This window comes from Lates calcarifer, linkage group LG15 (assembly GCF_001640805.2).
Source record: "Lates calcarifer isolate ASB-BC8 linkage group LG15, TLL_Latcal_v3, whole genome shotgun sequence".
NCBI classification, from domain to species: Eukaryota; Metazoa; Chordata; class Actinopteri; family Centropomidae; genus Lates; species Lates calcarifer.
This window is the reverse complement of record NC_066847.1, coordinates 12018878-12039697: the sequence shown is the minus strand read 5'-3', so window position 1 is coordinate 12039697 and position 20820 is coordinate 12018878. Positions and strand designations below refer to the sequence as shown.

Below are 20820 nucleotides of genomic sequence, written 5' to 3'. Positions count from 1 at the left end.
CAACATAAGCTAAGATGCAGATGTCATCAATTGTTATCAAAATTTCAGATCTAAAACACCACTGTTGCCACAACTATTTGGCCTGACGCTAATACTAAAGATAAAGCAGAGAGAGATTAAAGTTTAGTTTAGATTAGTTTATTATTATCCTTTCAGAAATTATCTTGTCTGTCTATGGAAAATGTCAGACAAAAAAAAAAAAAAAAAGAGATGCCATTAAGTCTGACAAGGTCACTAATAAAGTCACTGCTGGGCACCATAAACATTCTGCAAGTGCCTGAGAGTGCTGAATATTATATGGTGATGGGTGACTTTGTGCGGGGAAGACACTGGCATCGTTAGCCTGTATGAGCTGTGGATCCTCAGAGGTATGCCACATCCCCCCTCCCCTCCTCTCCCCCCTCCTGCCCCGCCCCCGCCCCTCCACCGCGCGTCGCATCGCTGAGCGGTGTTCAGCCACGGACAGCCGAGCAACCACCACCACCACCACCACCACCGCTCGACCCAGCGGCGCAGAGCTTACCTGGGCTCCGCCGAGATATTTCTATTTTCCCCTCTAATCGGTGAGAAGAAGAATAAGTGTGGGAGCGACGGAGAGCCCTGACGTCACTATGCCAGGTAGAGAGTGAAGGGGAGGTTTTGGGTTCGTGAGGAGGAAGAAGAGGAGGAGGAGGTGGGGAGTATCACTGCGGGTGTGCTTTGGGGGGTGGGGGCGCGGAGGTGGCCTCTCCATCCCGGTGAAGAACACCTTTCGGGCTCGGAGCGCGATCGGGACGCACGTATGATGATGGACGGCCGGCCGCCGCCGCCGCCGCCGCCACCGCCGCTGCTGCAGCTGCTGCTGGCTCTCCTCGCCATTGCTGGAGGTGAGTAGCCCTAACTTGTCCGTCTAATGGCTCCATCGATGCGCTTTTTTGTGTGTGTATGAGTGTGAGCGTGTGTGTGTGCGTGTGTGTGTGTGTGTGTGTGTGCATCGTCACCTTTACAGGGCCAAAAACACGGTGCGTTAGTGCATTCGGGGAGAAATCTGAATAGCTTTCTTTGAAGTAATGAGGGAGTGAGTGTGAAAACAAAAGGAGTGGTTTGATGCCGAGGAGAGGCAAAGGTGGAGAAAATGACTCTTTCATTGCTGTGTCACCATCTCTCTCATAAGAGCAGCGAGCGCGACGGAATGATGTAGTGGAGGAAAATTGCCCACTCTGTATATCACATGCGCACAATAAGACACATAAGCAAATGTAGTAGCTAAGGAGATTTGCATTGCGCAATTTAAAACCTAAGACAAATTCTTTAAATGAAGATATCTGCTGCATTTAATATAGTGCGTTTAGAGACCTTACTATAAAGTAACACCAGGTGGTATTATATCACAGGTGTGGACTTGTCAGTGAGCCCACTGCTGTATTTCTTTGGGGGGTGGAGGGGGATCAGATTTTGGAATCAAATTAAATACAATATGGCGCATTTTGAAGACATTTCCAGCATTTTGAGCCCACTGAATGTCACTCACACGCATTGGTTTGGCTGCTATTTGGCTGAATGTGAATTACTGGTTACATGAAACAACACACACCAGACCACAACATTATTAACCTCCATCTAAAAAAGGCTCAGGGCCATTGTAGGTGCAGTTATCCCCCTCTCTCTACAAACAGCCAACGTTGATGTGAGAAAGAGAGAGATAGAAATATTATCACCCACTTACCCCTCTCTCTCTCTCTCATTAACACTGAGGTCTTGCATTGAGTGGGAAGGTTAATGAGAGGCACTTTGAGCTAAAACAACTTCTACATCCTGTCATCAAAGGACAAATGATGTGTCATCCAGTCATACAGGAAAAGCCTCCTGCCTCTGAATATACAGCTTAGACAGATAAATGGTCTTTGTGTCTTAATAGGGAGCAGGCATTAAGTAGATGACTCTTATTTACAGCAGTGTTTGTTTCATTGGGAGCAAATGAGGCCTATGCATTAAGTGTAAAGCCATTAGGGTGTTTGGACATATTTTATCTCCCGTAAGTTGGCTCTAATTTGGTGTTAATTTGTGCTCAGCAAGGGTTTCGCCCCAAGCAGAGGGGAAACACATCAGCTGATTGGTTGAATTACAGCCGCCTTAATATTTGCAGCCAATCCATAGTAGTGACAGGGTAGAGGCCAACTCAGTGCCTCCAAGCAAAAAACAGTTTGTCACTGTTTGCCTGCGTAGCAGCACACAGAGCCACAAACACTAACACACCTCCATCCACTCACACACACACACGCACACACATGCCTGGCCATCTGCCTCGAATTGACTAACTGTTCATCATCACCCATGGCGACAACACGCTCCTGCTTTCACTGTGCTGTCACACACGCACACAGACGAAGATGAACCATGTGGTTCATCACAATGCATCCAGGAGCAATCACAAAGACATACAGTAGAAGATCAAACGCTTTGACCTGCGTTAACCTGCCATTTAGCATTTTAGGCACTAAATCCAAACACACACACACACACACACACACACACACACACACACACACACACACACACACACAAACCAAATACGTAGGCTTATGTTTCATTTTAGTAAAAGCACATGTATTGTGTATATATCTATATCTATCTATCTATTTATCTATTTATCTATCCATATATACAATACATGTGCACACACACACACACACACACACACACACACACACACACATATATATATATATATATATATATATATATATATATATATATAGTATTCAAGAAACAAGTGCTACCATGGATACATGCATACTGAATTCATGTAATTTTTTGATAGTAAGTTAATGTTTGATTTAGTTAATGATACGCTTTATTTATATGGCTATATTTTCAGCAGGTTTACACAGTGTTTCACAGATATGAGAGCAGACAAAAATCAGTATTGTAATAGTATAGTAATAGTAAATACCCCAAAGAGCACATAAAATACATCTGAAATAGAAAGTGTACAAGAACGAAATTTAAATAGTTTACAAGGCTGAGGCCTATTTGTATTACAGTACAAATTAGATGAAATAAAATAATGCCAGCAATAATAAAATATAACAACATTAAATGAAAACTGTGGCACCCAGAGCAATACATTTTTTCAGTTGATTATCCCAGAGTTCACACAGAGGTATGTGCGTTAAAAGAAAAAACGCTACCAACATGAAATATCACTTTAAGGAGCCTCATAAGCGGTGGAGTACTAATGAGTCATCTTCCCTAAAGGGAGAAAATCTGATTAGCATCATCCTCAGAGACGATAAACTCAATCCACACACAAACACACGCAAACACATGTTTGAAGAAATGCTTACAATGAGCACATGCTCGCACACACACACACACTCACACACACACACACACACACACACCTGGAGCGTAAGCTTATAATAGCACAATTTAGAGATTTCCTGTAAAGGAGAAATTATAAAACAAGTACTTAGAAAACACAAAAAACACACACACAGACTCAGACTAAGATGTGATCTTAATGCATTCTCATTTCTTCACATTTGCCCATGATGGCCCCCAGGCTTGTAACATTCATGTCACATTCACAAATAAGTGAATTAGAAGAGAAGAGACGTGTGTTTGTGAGTTGATGCATCACACACACGCACACACACACACACACACACACACTCACACAAATATCCAGTGTCAGAGCAAATATTGGAGTTGATCGAATGAGATGGAGAAAGTCATAACTTTACACCTCCAGATCCACAACAATGCTTTGTTACATAACAGATACACAAACATCCGGCCGTGCAAGGACTCTCAAGGACATTTCACCACCTGTCTTTAGACGCTGTCGTGAGGATGTGGCTGTCCTGCCGTGTGAGGAGGATGTCTCTTGTCATTTCCCCCAGCAGGCCATGCATAATAAACAGGTCTGTGGTGCTGAGCTGACCTGATGCAGGGGTTACTGGATATGGAGCAAGGTGTGCGACAGTTCCATCAACCGAGGACGTAAAAGTGTACTTGGATTAGTTCTACTACAACACTTTTATTACCTGCGTCTTAAAACATATTTCATGTATGAGTATACATGAGTGTATGTATGCACTATAATCTTTGTCCTCTGCTCTATGAAGGCACTTAGCGTGAGTATCAGCTAATCATTTCCTTGGCAGTGCTACAGTCTAGAAAGTTCTGCCTGGTTGGTTTGGCCTGTCATCACCTTCCTGCCGTGCCGTTCCAGCTCTCTGATCTCTGCAGCATCTCAACCTGAACATTACAACAACCTCCTATTGTCTCCCCTTCTCTCTGTCACTCTCTGTCTTTATTTTCTCTGCCTCTCTCTCTTTGGACTGACTCCCAATACACAGCAGCAACAGGATCAGATCAGTAAATAGGAGCTGCATCTTTGATTAGAAATGCACAGCAGACACAAAACACAGACCTGCGTTTGTATGTGAGAACGTGTGTGATTCTGTGTGTAAAACTGTGTCCTCTTGTGTGATTTGTGGGAGATTGTGTGCATGTGTGTGTGTGTGAGAGAGAGAGGGAGAAAGAATCAGTGTGTTTGTGTGAATGAATGTGCAGCAGTAGTAGCAGCACACAGCAGCGTGTGGCCCTGGAGATTAGAGGGAAGCAGAGGGAGAGCACAGAGGTTTAATAGAAACTTAAGCAGAGGAGAAGAAGAGGCTGATAAGAGACATTTGGAAAGTTAAGAGTTTTAATTTTGACTTTGTCTGAGAATGTATTAAAAAAAGACAAAGGCAGACTTACACTGAGGCAGCACGGTGCTTATGTTGCTCTGATGCAGAGGTGTATTCACAATAACCGGTATCTTCTCCTGATGAAATCATGTATGAAAGATAAAACTGCTCTATCTAGTATGATCTGACATCTAAAAGCAAACTGGCCCGGAAAAGTACAGGGAAACGAGATTTAAAAAAAAAAAAAAATCACATTTGTTATGATTTTGATCACAGCTTCAGCATGATTGTTATCTAAATACATGTGTTGCTGTCAGACAGGCAACCTCCTATTTCTTCATGTGCTTTACTTTCAGGCGGCAGGCTTCGACCTGGTGATAACGCAGCCTCAGGATTTATGAGTAGCCAAATAATAGCTGTTATGAGAGGCATAATGCAGTTCAAGTGATGTGTTTTATTGCAGTCCCTGAAATAGGCACTACCGTTAGACAGCCTTACCGTCATCATCCAACAGCTGCTTTGTGCTGTAAATAATACAAATAAACCACACTATTGTTCAATGTATGAGGAGGATTTCTGGACATTTTACATCACAGCTTCTGATGGTGAAGCTTTTCAACCGCAGATTCTTCAGTACCACTGAACCACTTTAATATGCTCACCTTAAATTTCCCTTGATGTGACTTTAAAATTATGTAGTATTCTATGTTATGTATCATCTTGTCCCAGTGCTGCATTGTGGAAATACCAGTCATATACTTATATATTTGAAAATATTCAAACCTAAGATGCAGCTTTATATTAAATGGAAACCTGTAGATAGACTTATCATATGGTATCAAACACTTGAGATGTTGACTGTAATTTGTAAATAGTACATTTTTATTTCTATGGATGGAACAGTACTTGCCCCCACAATTTGCATTACCTCAGTTTAAAAGATGAGAATGAGAAAAAGAACAATAACTATGAAACTGAATATAAAGCTATTGTCATATATTTATGCTAAACAGTAACAGTAGAGAGATGTCTGTGATAAATTCCTCAACAAATGACTCTTTATCTCTGCATATGTCTTACTACTTATTCCAGGGTTGAAACCAATTATAAGACAGTGAATTATTAATTAGATTAATCAATTAATAGGTTGGTCTGTAAAGTGAAAAGCTCAGTGTTCCAAAGCTCAAGATGCAGTCCAAAGAGTCCAAAACCAAAGGTACTGTATTTGGTTTACATTGATGAACAGAAGCAGCAAATCCTCAAATTTAAAAAGCTGGAACCAGTGAATGCTCTGCGTTTTTTTCTTGCAAAACAACTTAAGACATTTATCGATTATACAAACCGTGTTCTGTTAATCAAATAAGCATGTAATTGTTTCAGCTCTAACATTAGCCTCTAGGCTATAAAATATGCTGCAGGAGTCTGTCAGTGTTTTGATTTTGCCCATGTTTAAAAATCGTTGTTGTTTCTTATTTAATTTTCTTTGTCTGTTTATCACAATTACATTAGGTTTTTTTTTGCACGTCTCTTTTTGCTTCTATCTTTATCAAATTTAATATTTGCAAAAATGCTGCAACATTTGCCTCTGTAAAAGGTCTTTATAAATACATTAGTATTAGCATTCAAATTGTTGCTTATAAGAATAGACACAGTATAAAGTATAGATGCATAAAAAATGTCAGCAGTATTGTAGAACGTATCTCCCCATCATTATTACTAATTACAATAGCACATCCTCAACTGGCCATATTTCTCTTGACTTGGATGCTTGGTGAATTTGGTGACAATAAAGCTTCCGCCCTCAGTTAGTCCACAGAGGGCTGGCTTTGTTTTTTGAGTGCTGTGATATTGCGGCCGGATGGAGGATCAATATTAATATCTCAGTTCTATGGGAACTACAGAGCCAATTGGGTGTTGCCAGTAGATCAATGGATCTCTCCATTATTGATTTAAGAATATTTCAGCATAAAAGGTCCCAGCTGCAGCCAAAAAGCCTCTTTACCACAGCGCTGAGAGGAGAGCGACCCTACTCTCCCTCCAACCTTTTTTCATTTGAGCGCTCTGTATAAATAGAGATCATCACCGTAATAGTCTTAGCGGGATAATTCAATTTAGCTCCCGCTTCGCCTTCATTTTCTCCACATTTGTCTTTAGAGCGTGTGTGGACTCTGGCCTCTGAGTAGCATCATAAACTACAAACAACAGATGCTTTAAAATCAATCATTCAATATGATCAAACACAGAATCACCAAAATCAGGACATAGAGCTGCGTATTTTCAACGGTCCATCAGCATGCTAAGATGAATGGCTATCTGAGGAAAGGAAAGAGAGACGGATGTAGCTGTGAAGCAATCGAACATGGTAAACATGGCTACCATCTAATCTCTTCCTATGCTGTGTCAGTGTGTTTGCATGTGCATGGTGGTGTGTAACTTCCCTCGCTCCAGGGTCTAATGGGGAGCCCTGCTGAAATATTCATAGTGTCACATTAAGTTTGCAATATTTGCACTGGAAAACAACCAGAATACAACCTGAGCTACCAGCAACATTACAACCACTCAGCTCCGGCCTTTAGCGTGACAGAGTGTCGTACGCGGAGACAGAGAAAGGGAGAGATCGGCCTTTGTTTAGAAGCATTAATAAGTGCTGCGGATGAGCAGCCAAGTTAACATGCACACTGATCAGAGCAGAGGCTGTGGATATTTTTGCAGGCTTGTTCTCGAGATAAGAAAAAACCAGAATAGACTAAAGCCTTCTGTTTGGGTCTCTTAATTTGTCTCAGTGTCGTAAAATATTAGTCTAGACTTTCATCCTGATCCCATGCAAATATTTTAGTAGGAACTAAAAATAAAGAGAAAATAAAAAGATTCTGGGAGGGGATAAGAGCCAAGACTGTGCAGTCTTCTAAATTTGTTGTTTTACTTTGTTTATCTGCACCTCGATCAAGATTTGCATCAAAATACATATAGATGAATATACATGCCAGACTTTTATTATTGGAGTAAGTGCAGTACTTTGTGAGAAAATATTGAAAATGTTCAACCATGCCATATTTCACTGTGATAATATTCTGTTAAAAAAATCTCCAACTGTTGCTAGATCTACATAAAAGACTCTTGGCTCATTCCTTGGCCTGTTGAAACTCATGTTTTCGACAAAGTCTGGTAGAAATAATTATTCTGAATTGAAATGATGTAATTGTCCACAGGACTTCCTTTGCATTCAATCTCTTTTATCAGTTTGGCCTCGAACTTTGTGTCGGCTCCTTGTAAAAACGGGCTTAGTCATCTCCAAGTGAAAAACCACTGAATCCTCACACTGCTCTTATATGATATCAAAGTGAATCAGCTTTCACCCATTATAAGGTTTGGATGAGATGCGAGGGTCAGTGTGGTGACCATTAAGATCTTCCCTTTCATACATTCACGCTCTTAGGTGCTTAAAGATGCTTCATACAAATATAATGTGACATATACAGTAAATATCATTTCGTGCTCCTCTCACAAAGTGTGTTCACAAAGAGGAATGACTGATCCTTTTGACTGTTAAATTGCCATCTAGTTAGTTTAGGCACAAACCTTCCATTTCCATTATGAGCTTGGCTGACAAAAATACGGATGTTTTCTGCTTCATCATTGTTTAAGTGAATTATATTAGCTTTCTGTCTCATCCGACATCCGTGTTATTGCCTTGTGCTTCTGGGAATAATATACATTACTCATATGGCTCAGGCACAGACAGTAATGCTTATTTCCCTCATGAATATTTGCACACAAAAAGACACATACACACACAGACATAAAAAAAAAAGAAAAGCGGCGCTTGTGCACAATAAACAACCGGAGAGCTACACACATGCGCTGACAAGCTGTGTATTGATGATGCTGGATAAGCGAGGGAGAGGGGCAATAAATGGACAGTGGCTGTCAGCGACAGGGAGATGGAGATAACAGGAAGGAGAGAGTGAGAAGAGAAATACGGACCGGCAGAATTAGACAGAAGAGAAGGGGAAGGAACAGGAGATTCTAAAAAAAAAAAAAGAAAGGGAGCGAGGAATTATGTGTTGAGTTTACAGGAATAAATAGAGTCCTCATTGATCTAGAGACAGAGGTTATCATTCCTGCTCAGTGAACACAGCAGCGCCACAGGGCAAGAGGAGAGAGAAGGGGAGGGAGGAGGGGGGGTCAAGGGAGAGATAGAGGGTGAGGACAGCGTGTCAGAGAGGAGCTCAGAAACACAGAGGTTCAGCTAAGAGGTGAAAAAACAGCATTAGTGGGTTTTATCTAGTTAGTTTTTTAATTTGACATTTTATTCATCATTAACATCACTTATTAGACAAACCCCAACATTTTACCTCTCTCAAATGTACCTGTCCTGCTTTTTCATTATCAATACTTTTAGATATCTATGTGTAGCTAATACATGTAGCTTCTTTGTACTATTAACTAAGGCTCAAAGTAAAGATGCTCTTATTATTGATTAATCTGACAATTATTTCCTCAATTATTTGGTCTATAAAATTCAGATCACTATTTTCAGATTAGTTTTTTTTGTGACCGACAGTTTAAACCCTAAAGATATTCAGTACAGAGTGAAAAAGAAAAATTCTTACATTTTAGAAGCTGGAACCAGGGATCTACTGTTAACTTCATTTTATTTGATCCAGCCATTGTTAATAATTAATTCAGCTTGGCATTAATTTTGTGCAGATGATACTTTTAAAAGAGGATGATGAAAGTGATAAAACCCATGGTATGGGATTTGTCTTTGTCTTTGTATTTTATTCTGTGTTATTTTGATTTCTGATTTCAATTTTTTGTGTATATAGTTGACCTTGAAAATGAAAAACGCTCATCTTCTTAAATTAAGGAAAAAAGGTGTTGCTTTCACCCACATCAGCTTTTACAAGTTTGTTTTCCTGCACTGCTAATAGCCTCTAAAATAGCAGGTTTGAATATGAAAACACCTGTACCAAGTTAACATTAAGCAGCCTGTGTTTATATTCAAGGGGAAAGTGTGAGGGGATTGTGAGAGGGAAAAGATGCAGCACAGGAGCGAACAGATGCCAGAGAGGCAGGGAGTTAATAGCGGGAGAGAGAGGAACGAAGGAGGAGGTGCAGAACAGTTGTTTTTCTCTATGCATTGTGTCTCTCAGTAAAACGCCTCCCCTCTGCCCAAACTCGAGTGCTCGCACAGATACGACTACAGTTGGCTACAGATGGGGGGATGGTGGACAGGAGGGAGGGAGGGAGGGAGCGACGAGGGGGGGAAGAGACAGGGGAAGGGACGTGAGAGATGGAGTGAAAATAACCCAAAGCTACAAAAGACTGGCAGCTGGGGAGAAGTGCAACACAGCAGAGGAGAATAGATAGAGACAGAGCAGAGGCACGAAGAGAGCGATAAAGACAGAAGGGATAGCGATAGAGACATTCAGACTGGTTGACTCATTCTTATGATGTCAGATCTTGTAAGAAGTGTGTATCGAGCTGTGCTGACGTGCTCCAGCCGGCAGTGATGAGTAATGCCATGGTTGAAAGGCTTTGCATTTTCAATACACATGGATAGCCATGCAGCTCTCAATGCTGGGAGTGAGGGCAGTGGCCAAACACAGAAACTCAACAGCACCACTGATTTCCTGTTCCTGAATGTTTGTACAGTGAATCCAAAGATGATGAAATTCTTTTTAAATAATGCCAAGAGAGACACAGATGGCTGCAACTTTTTTTTTGTCTCCAGATAGAAGCAGATGATGATGATAATGTGTTCTCATTACAGGCGGCCTCGGGGCAGACACGGAGGAGCGGCTGGTGGAGCATCTCCTAAACCCGGCCCACTACAACAAACTGATCCGTCCTGCGACTAATGGCTCCGAGCTGGTTACCGTGCAGCTGATGGTGTCGTTGGCCCAGCTCATCAGTGTGGTGAGTGTGCACATGTCTGGCCTTGCGTGGCTGCGCGATAAAATGATAAACATCGCAATATAATTGTTTATATTAAAATATAAAACCAGAAAATAAAATACAAGTGATAAATAAATTGATGATATATTTTTCTGTGATAGAAATATAAAAAATGCTCGATATAATTCATTTTCATGCTTAGATAGCATGCACAAAAATGAATTACAAACTGTTACTCACATTGCAGCAATAGAGGTATGCATTTTGTAAGTTAGGTTTTAGATTAGTTACGTGAGATTTGATCATTATATATATATATATATATATATATATATATATATATATATATATATATGCCTCAGATTTTTGAAATGTTTCACTGTTCAGCAAGTGTTAAACAGTAAATGATAAAGAATTTATCATTGCATTTTCCATTTAATGTTGTAGCTGCCTGTGGTGGAGTTAAGCTAACTAACTGTTAAGTACCATTATCAAATAAATGTAGTAGTAAAACTGACAACATTTCCCCTCTCTAATGTTGCGGAGTAAAAGTGGAAAAGAAATATAGGATTAAAATACTCAAGTAAAGAACAAGTAACTCAGAACAGTATGTAAATACAGTACTGGAGTAAATGTACTCAGTTGCTTTTAACCACTGCACACAAACTCAAGAATAAGGGTAAAATCACTACTGTCATCACTACTGAGTAAAATACTCTGGAGAAGTATATTAGTTTTATTTTTGTGTATGTTTGATGGCCACTGCAGTGATTTCACACAGAAAGATCTACTCAGCTTATGACACAGTTGTTTAATGTCTTCTGTGGTTCTGCTTTCTAAAGTCTAAAATTAATCTCGATGACATATTCAGGGTTATCTTGTCTTGAGCTTAAAGACTTCAGTTGTTTTTCTTTTCTACAGAAAGTCTGTGTTACAAACTGGGACATGGAATTTGAAAGACATTTGCATCAACCAAGCCGGAAGGGTCTAATGAAAGATGCTATCAGGTTGCATTGTGCAAAGTGTTGGATCCAACTTTTTGAAGCATGACTCAGCCTATAGGGATTAATAGTCAGGATGTCCTGGCCTTTCTGCATCCATGGTACCCCATTAAAAAAAATCTGTCTCGTTGGAAGTGCTGTAATGAATCACTGACGTACCCCTTTTGTCTTCTTCCTATGCAGCATGAACGAGAGCAAGTGATGACCACTAATGTCTGGCTAACACAGGTGAGACTTCCCACTCTTTCACTAATCACTCATCTTTTACTCATTTAGCTATCTTAACATACTGTAGTAAACATTCTGCAAAAAATAAAGAAAATAAAATTTGGACCAAACCATTTTTTGTATGGTTTTACTTCAGATTTCACAGTGTGACAGTCAGGTCAGTGGAAGTGAATCACAAACCACTAGGGACTTGAATGGCAGTCACACATGTACTCAGAAACAGAAACTGATACACTACAGTACACATGCTGAGTTACATTATATAATCAAGTGCCATAGTGTTGTCATACCAGTAGACCATAGCGTATGTGCAGTGGTCCAGTTACTGGAGGGGAAAGATGCATCTCAGTGCTCCATATGTTTCATTGGTTCTGCGGCTGGCAGAGTCTCATCCTGCCTCTACTCCTCATGTGGCACAGCAGCTCTGAGATCTGACAAGACTGGTGAAGTGTCAGACAGCGAAGAGAGACGTCAAAAAACGCCTGTCCTCCAAAACCCAAAACCTGACAGAAGATGTATGAGAACTGAGTTGAAATTTATGAGCAAGAATCAAGGCTTGTTCTTTCTTTCTTTTTTTTTTTTTTTACATCTAAAAGCACAGATAACTGATGATAAAAGAAGCACATTGCAGAAATGCTGAACCCCTGTTTCTCTGTTAGTTTTGTGATTTTGGATGAGACCTAACCGCAGCTTCACCCTGTGAGACCTGTGAATAATGTGACTCTGACTGGATAGTGACCCTCTTCTACATGGCTGGCTCTTTGTAATGCTTACAGCTGAGGCCTTTAACATGGTAGAACATGTAGGTGTACACATTTAAAGGAACAGGGTATACAAATGCATCTACCCACACGCATCATCAACATATGTGCTTTCCTGGGAGGGCAGGTGTTAAAACAACAGACATATGTTCAATTTGGATTCAAATTTAGATCTATATATGAACCAGCCTTCTGTGTATAATGTCACCATCTTGTGTGCTGCATTTTTGATTAGGCTGTCTATAGCTTCATGCATTTTTCTATCTCATATTGACACACATACACACACTTGCACCTGAGCAAGTTAGGATTTATGACATGTGACGGAGCGTAGAATGGCCATCAGTGCTCTATGGATTCCTCACCGTCTGTAAGCCGGGGAGCCAAGGACAGCAGTCTTGAGCCAAGGCAAACTGTAATGACCACAATGCATCACAGTTACTGCAGACGACCCAGGACGGGCTTTACAGCTCCAACTTGGCTATAATGTAGAAGAGCCAAGCGGGGCTGTTGTTACAGGTCACAGAGGCTTCAGTGTATCATTGTCAGCGAATGACCCACAACATACAGAACAAGATAATGCTGGTCTTTTATACAAGGTTGCACAGAGGACATAGAGATGTTTGTGGATTCACACATGTGCACTCATTGGAACAGCCTTCCTGTAGATGCCATTTTAATCACGCTGATTGGTTTGTGGTTGGGTGTGTTTAAAAGACCATTCAGGTCAGGGTTGACATGAGCACCTCTCTCTCTCTGCCTCTCTTTGGCTTATAGTTAGAGGTATGATGTAAGAGTAGGGAGAACAGAACAGAAAGCACAGGATGTTCCCCAGGCTTACGTGGCTTCAGATGTGTTATATTGACCACTGACTGACTGACTGACAGACAGACAGATGAAAAAATGGACAGAGGGACTCTCTCCTCTCCACTCCTCAGATGTCTTCTTGCTGCTAAGTGAATCTCGGCTGATGCGTGACTAAGCATTATGTTTTTATTGGCCCTCAGGAGTGGCAGGACTATCGTCTGACTTGGGTCCCTGAGGAGTTTGATGGAATGATGAAGGTCAGGCTGCCCTCAAAACACATCTGGCTGCCTGACGTGGTGCTCTACAACAAGTGAGTCACTCACTCACCCTCCTGTCCTCACTTCAGAGGACTCCCAGAAGACACACGCAGGCTCATGGAGGCATGCACACTCATAAACATGCAAAACAAACGCACAATTCTCATATTAAACTGATTTTTAAAAGCTAACTCTCTGGTGCTGTGATGCAGCTGCCACCACTGTAAATTGCTTTGGAGAAGAACATCAAGGAAACGCAAGAAATTTAACTGTGTAATACTCGCAGGCCTGCCACACATGACTGAATATGTCCACTGTAATCTGCTCATATCACTCATGCAAGGTTACTATACAGTATCTCCAACCCACATGAGACACTTCAGAGATGGTGTTATGTGGACTACACGCTAGATAAGTGTACAGCACATGCACACAAATAAAGTAGATGTGTACACTTAACTGATAAAAAGCATTTGCACATAAATTCACACATTCAAAAACAAACAGCACTTTTTTCTCTGTGCGCAGAGATGCTTGATGAATAACTGTATTTTGATTTAGATTCTCTACTCAGGATTATCCCTTACTGTTAAATTTTTACAGTTTCTATGACATCAAGTGTAATTTACATAACTCCAGACTTCAATATACAGCAGTAAGTTTTGATTCTGGCTTCTACAGGCCATGCCTACAGCACAGGCCTAGATTATTCTACAAGGGTACCTCAGGGGCACAAATTTGCTGTTGGGCCCCTCTTGACTCATCCACACCCCCACGCTTTGCACACTGTGCATGCACTCTGTTACCTTCAAGTTCCCATTAGGTACACTGCACACAGAAATTCAGAAACTAACTCTGATACTTTGTGGTAATTTAATTAAACACCATTTTCCTGAGGAATATGCACCATGGGAGCACAGCATAAACTATACACCTAATTTTAATTAAGTCTTAAAACTACATTTTAATACAGGGACCAGTCTCTACAAGGCAAAACTGAAAGGCCAAAATGCAGGAATCACTTTAGTCAAAGTTGTATTGAAGTGGTGAAAATTCCCAGACAAAATGTACAATTAAAAAACCAAATTATTATCAAATTACCCAAAAAATAATTAAGGCCCCTTGGATGTTGCCTGTTTCACCAGTTGTTAATCCAGACGAGTGCCGGTTTGGTCAGAGGCAAATATATGCAAAATCGTATATATAAAAATCATATACGGTATATATGTGTTTGTGTGTGTGTTGATATATACATATAAAATTATCAAGTTTTAGGTTCAGTGCAATGAACTGTGTCCCACTGTAATGTGTTATATAACACAAAACTCTTCATGTGTAAAACAGAAACTTGATCTGTTAGTTTTTAATTAGAATTTGCTTGCATGTCTGAGGGAGTTAAGGATGTTGCAGACCACTCATCTTAATGTAATGGAAACTGAGTGTCAGCCTACAGTATGTAAATCAGCTCATCAGAGTACAGCGATCTGTCTGGCCTTCTCCTCTTTCCCTGCCTCGGTCCTTACTTTACTAAAGATTAAAAGATCCCTGACCCACCTCAGCCTGAATGAAATGATCCCATTAATCCTGTGTACCCCAGGTCGACACGCTATCCTCCAGGTCTTCTCTGCTGTGTTGAACTCCTGTCAGCCACTTGAACAGGAGGATTATCTCTGCGTATGGCAGCGTTACAGTCTCAATTTGATTTTGTGACTAAATTTGCAGGAAAGTTAGCAGGTTCCTAGATTGTACTTGAGTGGATGGGTCAGTTGTGTAGTTGTGCAATTAGGTCTCTTGCTAAAATCCTGAGTTAAATGGAAATTCAGTCCACAGCTTTAATGTTGTAAGCTGACCTCTGACCAAAGAGTCTAATTCTAGTCGTTTAACTCGATCTAGTCTGACCTGTAAGCTGTGTTTCCTGTCTAGACTGCCTGTTCATTTGATCCCACTTCCCTGTTCCCTGTGTTTGTATAAGCAGGTGAGTGTGACCCCTCAGAGTCTTAACCTCTGAATCTGTATTTGTGTGTGTGTGTGTGTGTGTGTCCTAGAGCTCTGTAATGAACCCATATTGCATAATGAGATGCGTCATGTTCCACAGTTTATAAGACTCAAGGGAAACTTAGCCTCTCATTTGTTAGATAATTGAATCATCACACAAAGGTGTTTGTTTATATCTGAACTCTCCATTTTTTGTCTTTCTCCTCCCCCTCTTCATCTCTTACTCCTTGTCTCTCAGTGCCGACGGGGTGTACGAGGTGTCATTCTACTCTAATGCAGTGGTCTCCTACGATGGCAGCATCTTCTGGTTGCCCCCGGCCATCTATAAGTCAGCCTGTAAGATTGAGGTCAAGCACTTCCCCTTCGACCAGCAGAACTGCACGCTGCGCTTCCGCTCCTGGACCTACGACCGCACCGAGATTGACCTGGTGCTCCGCGCTGACGTGGCCAGCATGGACGACTTCACGCCCAGCGGAGAGTGGGACATCATCGCCCTGCCAGGCAGACGGAACGAGAACCCGGCTGACCCCACCTATGTGGACATAACGTATGACTTCATCATCCGCAGGAAGCCTCTTTTTTACACCATCAACCTCATCATCCCATGTGTCCTCATCACCTCGCTGGCCATCCTGGTCTTCTACCTGCCTTCAGACTGTGGAGAGAAGATGACGCTCTGCATCTCAGTGCTGCTGGCTCTCACTGTGTTCCTGCTTCTGATCTCCAAGATCGTACCACCCACTTCACTGGACGTCCCTCTGGTGGGGAAATACCTGATGTTCACTATGGTCCTGGTCACCTTCTCTATCGTCACCAGTGTGTGCGTGCTCAACGTGCACCACCGCTCGCCCACCACACACACCATGCCGCCTTGGGTTAAACTGGTGTTCCTCAACAAGCTTCCCGCCCTGCTTTTTATGCGCCAGCCGAGGAATAGCTGTGAGCGGCAGCGGCTGCGCCAAAGAAGGAGAGCCCAGGAGCAGAAGGAGGGTGGGCGCAGTGGGGAGGCAGGGGCCTTGATGGTGGGTCTCGGGCTGGGCGGTGCTGGCGGTAACGGAGGGGGACCCTCCACGGGGGTATTCGGCAAAGAGGACAGTGACCCTTGTACCTGCTATGTGAACCGAGCGTCCGTTAAACAGTTTGGAGGGGATCTGGGAGGTGCAGGAGGTGGATCCATGGATGGTCTGAACAGGGTGAGGGAGGGCCGAGAAGGGGGCTCTGGAAATCTGCCAAGAGGGCAGCAAGCAGCAGGGGGTCCTGTTCTGTCTCAGGCCCTGCTGGCTCAAGCCTGTCCAGGCTTCGAGGAAGCTGTGGAAGGAGTACGCTTCATTGCCAACCACATGAAGAGCGAGGATGATGACCAAAGTGTGAGTGTTACTGTCTATTTACCATTTACAGCATTACTGTAATAATCTCTGTTGCTCCTAATCAGAGCCCAAAAATACTAAACATTTTGGGGTGACAGTGACATTGACACTTGGAAACATTTTGTGGGAAAGAGTCAAAGCAAAGATATCTTACAGTTTAACAATGAACTGTCTTTAAATACTAATATTTTTATCTTAGTTTTCTGAAGTAGCTGTAATATTTTTTTTCTAGTAACAATGATTAGCCATAAACGCCCCCACCGAGAACCAAGTCACCTGACCCTGCTGTTGGGAACTGTTAGCTAAAACACTTTACTTTAGCTCATTGTTTGGGATTTTCGGCCGCCATCTTTACGTTTTTTCCTCACTCTCACAGCTTTCATCAATTTCATTTCCAGCTGCAGTACTGCCACTGTTTTCTATGGAAAACCTTTGATAAACCTACTGTACCTAACCCTCCCAACACCAAACAGCAGACAGACAAAGATAGCAACAGGCTATTTAACAACAACTGGAGCATTTAGCAGCTAAAAAGTCAAATATTTCCCTTAGGAGTTGGTGGAGACCAAAACAGGTAAAAGGAACAAATATTGGATTTATATCCCACAAGATTAGAAACTCAAAATTAATGCTAATGTTGCTCTGTATCTGGCTGCCAGATGTGTAAATAACCAACCGTTTGCTAACCTGTTAGCCACGTCAGTGTTTGTCTCCAGCTTTCCGCTCTGTATCCAAGAGGTAAAGAAAAAAAAAATCATGAATATAGGTTTAAATAAACACCTAAAACACATAAACAATTCATATTTACAACTATATTTTGTGATTTAAACACAAAACCACAAATACAAAGTAAATGCTGATGATGCTGTCAGTAAATCCTTTATTACAGCAGATTACTGCTCTGCAATTTCTTGCCTGTGTCGTTTGGGCTTCTCTCTATATTAAAATAAAATATTATCTTGTCTATGTGTGGATAACATCATGCCATAAATCACCTCCTTTTATGGGAATATGTTAGTAACCGTAAAAAGCATTCTGAGCAGCACAGATCTGTCCTCTCAGTGCCATATCATGTTATAGTGATGATCGAGCCGTGCAGCCTTGCCGTTTAGCTCTGCCATTTGAAACGCATGGGGGACTACACCAGAGCATAAGCAAAGGAGACAGATATGGTGACGCAATCATAGCCCTCTGAATATTCAACACAGACATGCAATTATAGCAGCGGCATGACGTGTGCATAGAGAAGGAGTACAAGTGGAGAAGTGCTGGAACGGAGGAGCCAAGACAGCAGAGTGAGGGTGGCATTTTTTATCGCTTCTCCTCAAGGCATGGGGAGCCGAGGCTTCTCTCCTGGCATGAAAGAAACTGACATGGGAATTAACAATCCTCTGTAATTCATCCATCATCGCCATAGTTACCATCCAATCGCCATGCAGATCCGGTTTAAAATCCTCCCTCTCCTGCCTCAGCTGTTCTCCCCTCCCCCTCTTCCCCCCCTCCTCCCCAAGTCATCATCACTGGGGTTACACTGTCAGCGCGCCCTCCATCTCTCTGCCCTCCATCACTTGTCCCCAATGTCCTTCTCCTCCTCCTTGACTAGAGACCTCATCAGCGCTTTGTGGCGGAACAAGTCTCCACTCACATTAACCCTTCACCTCCATTAACCCCCTGCATAGTTAAAGGCAGAGAGATAGATAAAGACAGAATGAGAATCAGAGGATGTGGGAGGGTGCAGTTCTGCTCACCTTAATCTTTTCTCTTTCGCCACACCCCACACCCCTTTCATCCCTATCCATCCACAGGTGAGCGAGGACTGGAAGTACGTTGCCATGGTGATCGACCGCCTCTTCCTGTGGATCTTTGTGTTTGTGTGCGTGTTTGGCACGATGGGCATGTTCCTGCAGCCGCTCTTCCAGAATTACACAGCCAAGACCATCACCAGCTCGCCAGGCTGACCACCCCGCCCCCCGGCCACAAACACGCTGACGGACAGCTCCCCCCGACCAATCAGCACAGCAGGACAAGGGCCGGAGGTGGGAAGGGGAGGGGGGGGCCCGGTCTGGGTTTTACTGTGTCTATGGAACTGGAACCAGAACTGGAACTGAACAGCAATCACGCCCATTACCTTTATAGTAACATTTTTTGCAACGAACAAGTTGAAGTTTTTCTTGTATGAAGAAAAAGGAAAAACACCATCATACTCTAACCTGCAGTTTTTTGTCCAGATGTTTAATGGACTGATCTCCCCTTTCTGGTGGAAACGTCCCTCCCTGCTCTCTTCTTCAACCAGTCAGGGAGCGAGGATGCTATGATTTACTCCTTGTTGAACCTTGTGAGAGCCGATCGACACTTTCCGCCTGCTGCTGACTGCTTAATTGACACATGACATGACATGCCCGCCTTCAACTATGACATCACTTGTTCACAATATTGACTGATGTCAGTTTGAGTTCATCAGAAAGGGAAGGGAGGTTCATATCAAGGTTCTTATACTTTGATTTTATTTTCTCAGAAATCCACTACGTCAGTGAACTGATTCAGTATATTTTATCATAGCATATAGCGGCTTACCACAGTATAGCATTGAGTATATATTATTACGATTTCTCTATGTGTTAGCTCATGCAAGGGTCTATTGCTGATAGAGAGGCTACGGTGTGTTGTATGATTGTATAGATATAACAGGAATGTGATATAAACTGTACTACACAGCCTGTGACGCGCACACTAACACAATATGTGTACAAGCAACAGATTGTGAATGAAAATACATAGAGGGTACTTATGGTAAAGAAAGAGCCAGGACGCATTATTAGATGAAAGTCAGAGGGATAGAGTAATAGATTATGCATGGACAGTTTTTTTGCCTAGAGAGTTGTGCACAGTAAGTAGAGAACAGCGGCAGCCTGCTGTGCCAGAGTGCACAGCTGCAGAGATGAGTCCAGCTCCTGAGAAACGGAGGATTTCTGAGCCAAGATGGTGGATAGGACTTCCTATATGATGGTCAGCGGAATATGATCTCTGCTGAGTATTTAGAGCTCTGGGGCAAAGATCGGTATTGAGAAAAGTTACATGTAAATCAAAATATATTGATGGAAAGATGGGGAGGGGATTTTATCATGGAAATTAAGCTATTATGTGTATTGATATGTAATTTCACAACTGCTTATTTTCTGTCATTGCTGTGATTATCAAATCAGAGTAAGACAGCGTCTCATCTGTTCCTCCGTACTTTGTTTTCTCCTCTCCTCTCCTCTCCTCTCCTCTCCTCTCCTCCCTTCTTCTCTCCTCTCCTCTGTTCCTGCAGTGGATTCTGTTCATGTATGTAATGTTAAGAGCATATGTATACATGTATGCCTGTGTGTATGCGTGCCCCAATACCCTAATCCATTATCACATCTGACAGATACAATGTTCAGGACAGTGTGTGTGTGTGTGTGTGTCCTCCCCTCCCTCTCTTTCTATTAATCTCTGGCAACCTCTCTCCAGTCCTCTTCCCCTTATCTGGTCTTCCACAGGCAAACACATTTCTGACATTTAGTCCAATTAGAATAATGAAAGCCTACATTCTCTCAACACCTATTCATTAGGGCAGTTTTCCTTTCTTATCACCTTTTCTATCTTCAAGTGAGATTGCAAAAGGTCCTTTTCGGGCGCACATGCGGGTGAGGGATGAATTACATTTTTAACAAACAAGAGAAATGGCAACATGGCCAACACTGAAGCAAAATCATAAGCAGAAATAACGAAGAAAGGCTGCAATACATGATGCTGAAGAGTAGAAACGTGTTTGACTTTATAATGACGCCGCAGTTTAAGATTAA

General features: G+C 42.1%; 1 protein-coding gene across 1 annotated transcript; it reads left to right on the top strand.

The window, feature by feature from the left end:
• Nucleotides 1-445: 445 nt before the first annotated feature.
• chrnb2 (cholinergic receptor, nicotinic, beta 2) lies at nucleotides 446-19718 on the top strand. The gene is made up of 6 exons (XM_018680510.2): nucleotides 446-866; nucleotides 10453-10598; nucleotides 11762-11806; nucleotides 13575-13684; nucleotides 15865-16993; nucleotides 18799-19718. The coding sequence occupies exons 1-6, from the start codon at nucleotides 782-784 to the stop codon at nucleotides 18949-18951; spliced, it is 1668 nt and encodes a 555-aa protein (XP_018536026.1). The 5' UTR covers nucleotides 446-781; the 3' UTR covers nucleotides 18952-19718.
• The last annotated feature ends 1102 nt before the right edge of the window (nucleotides 19719-20820 follow it).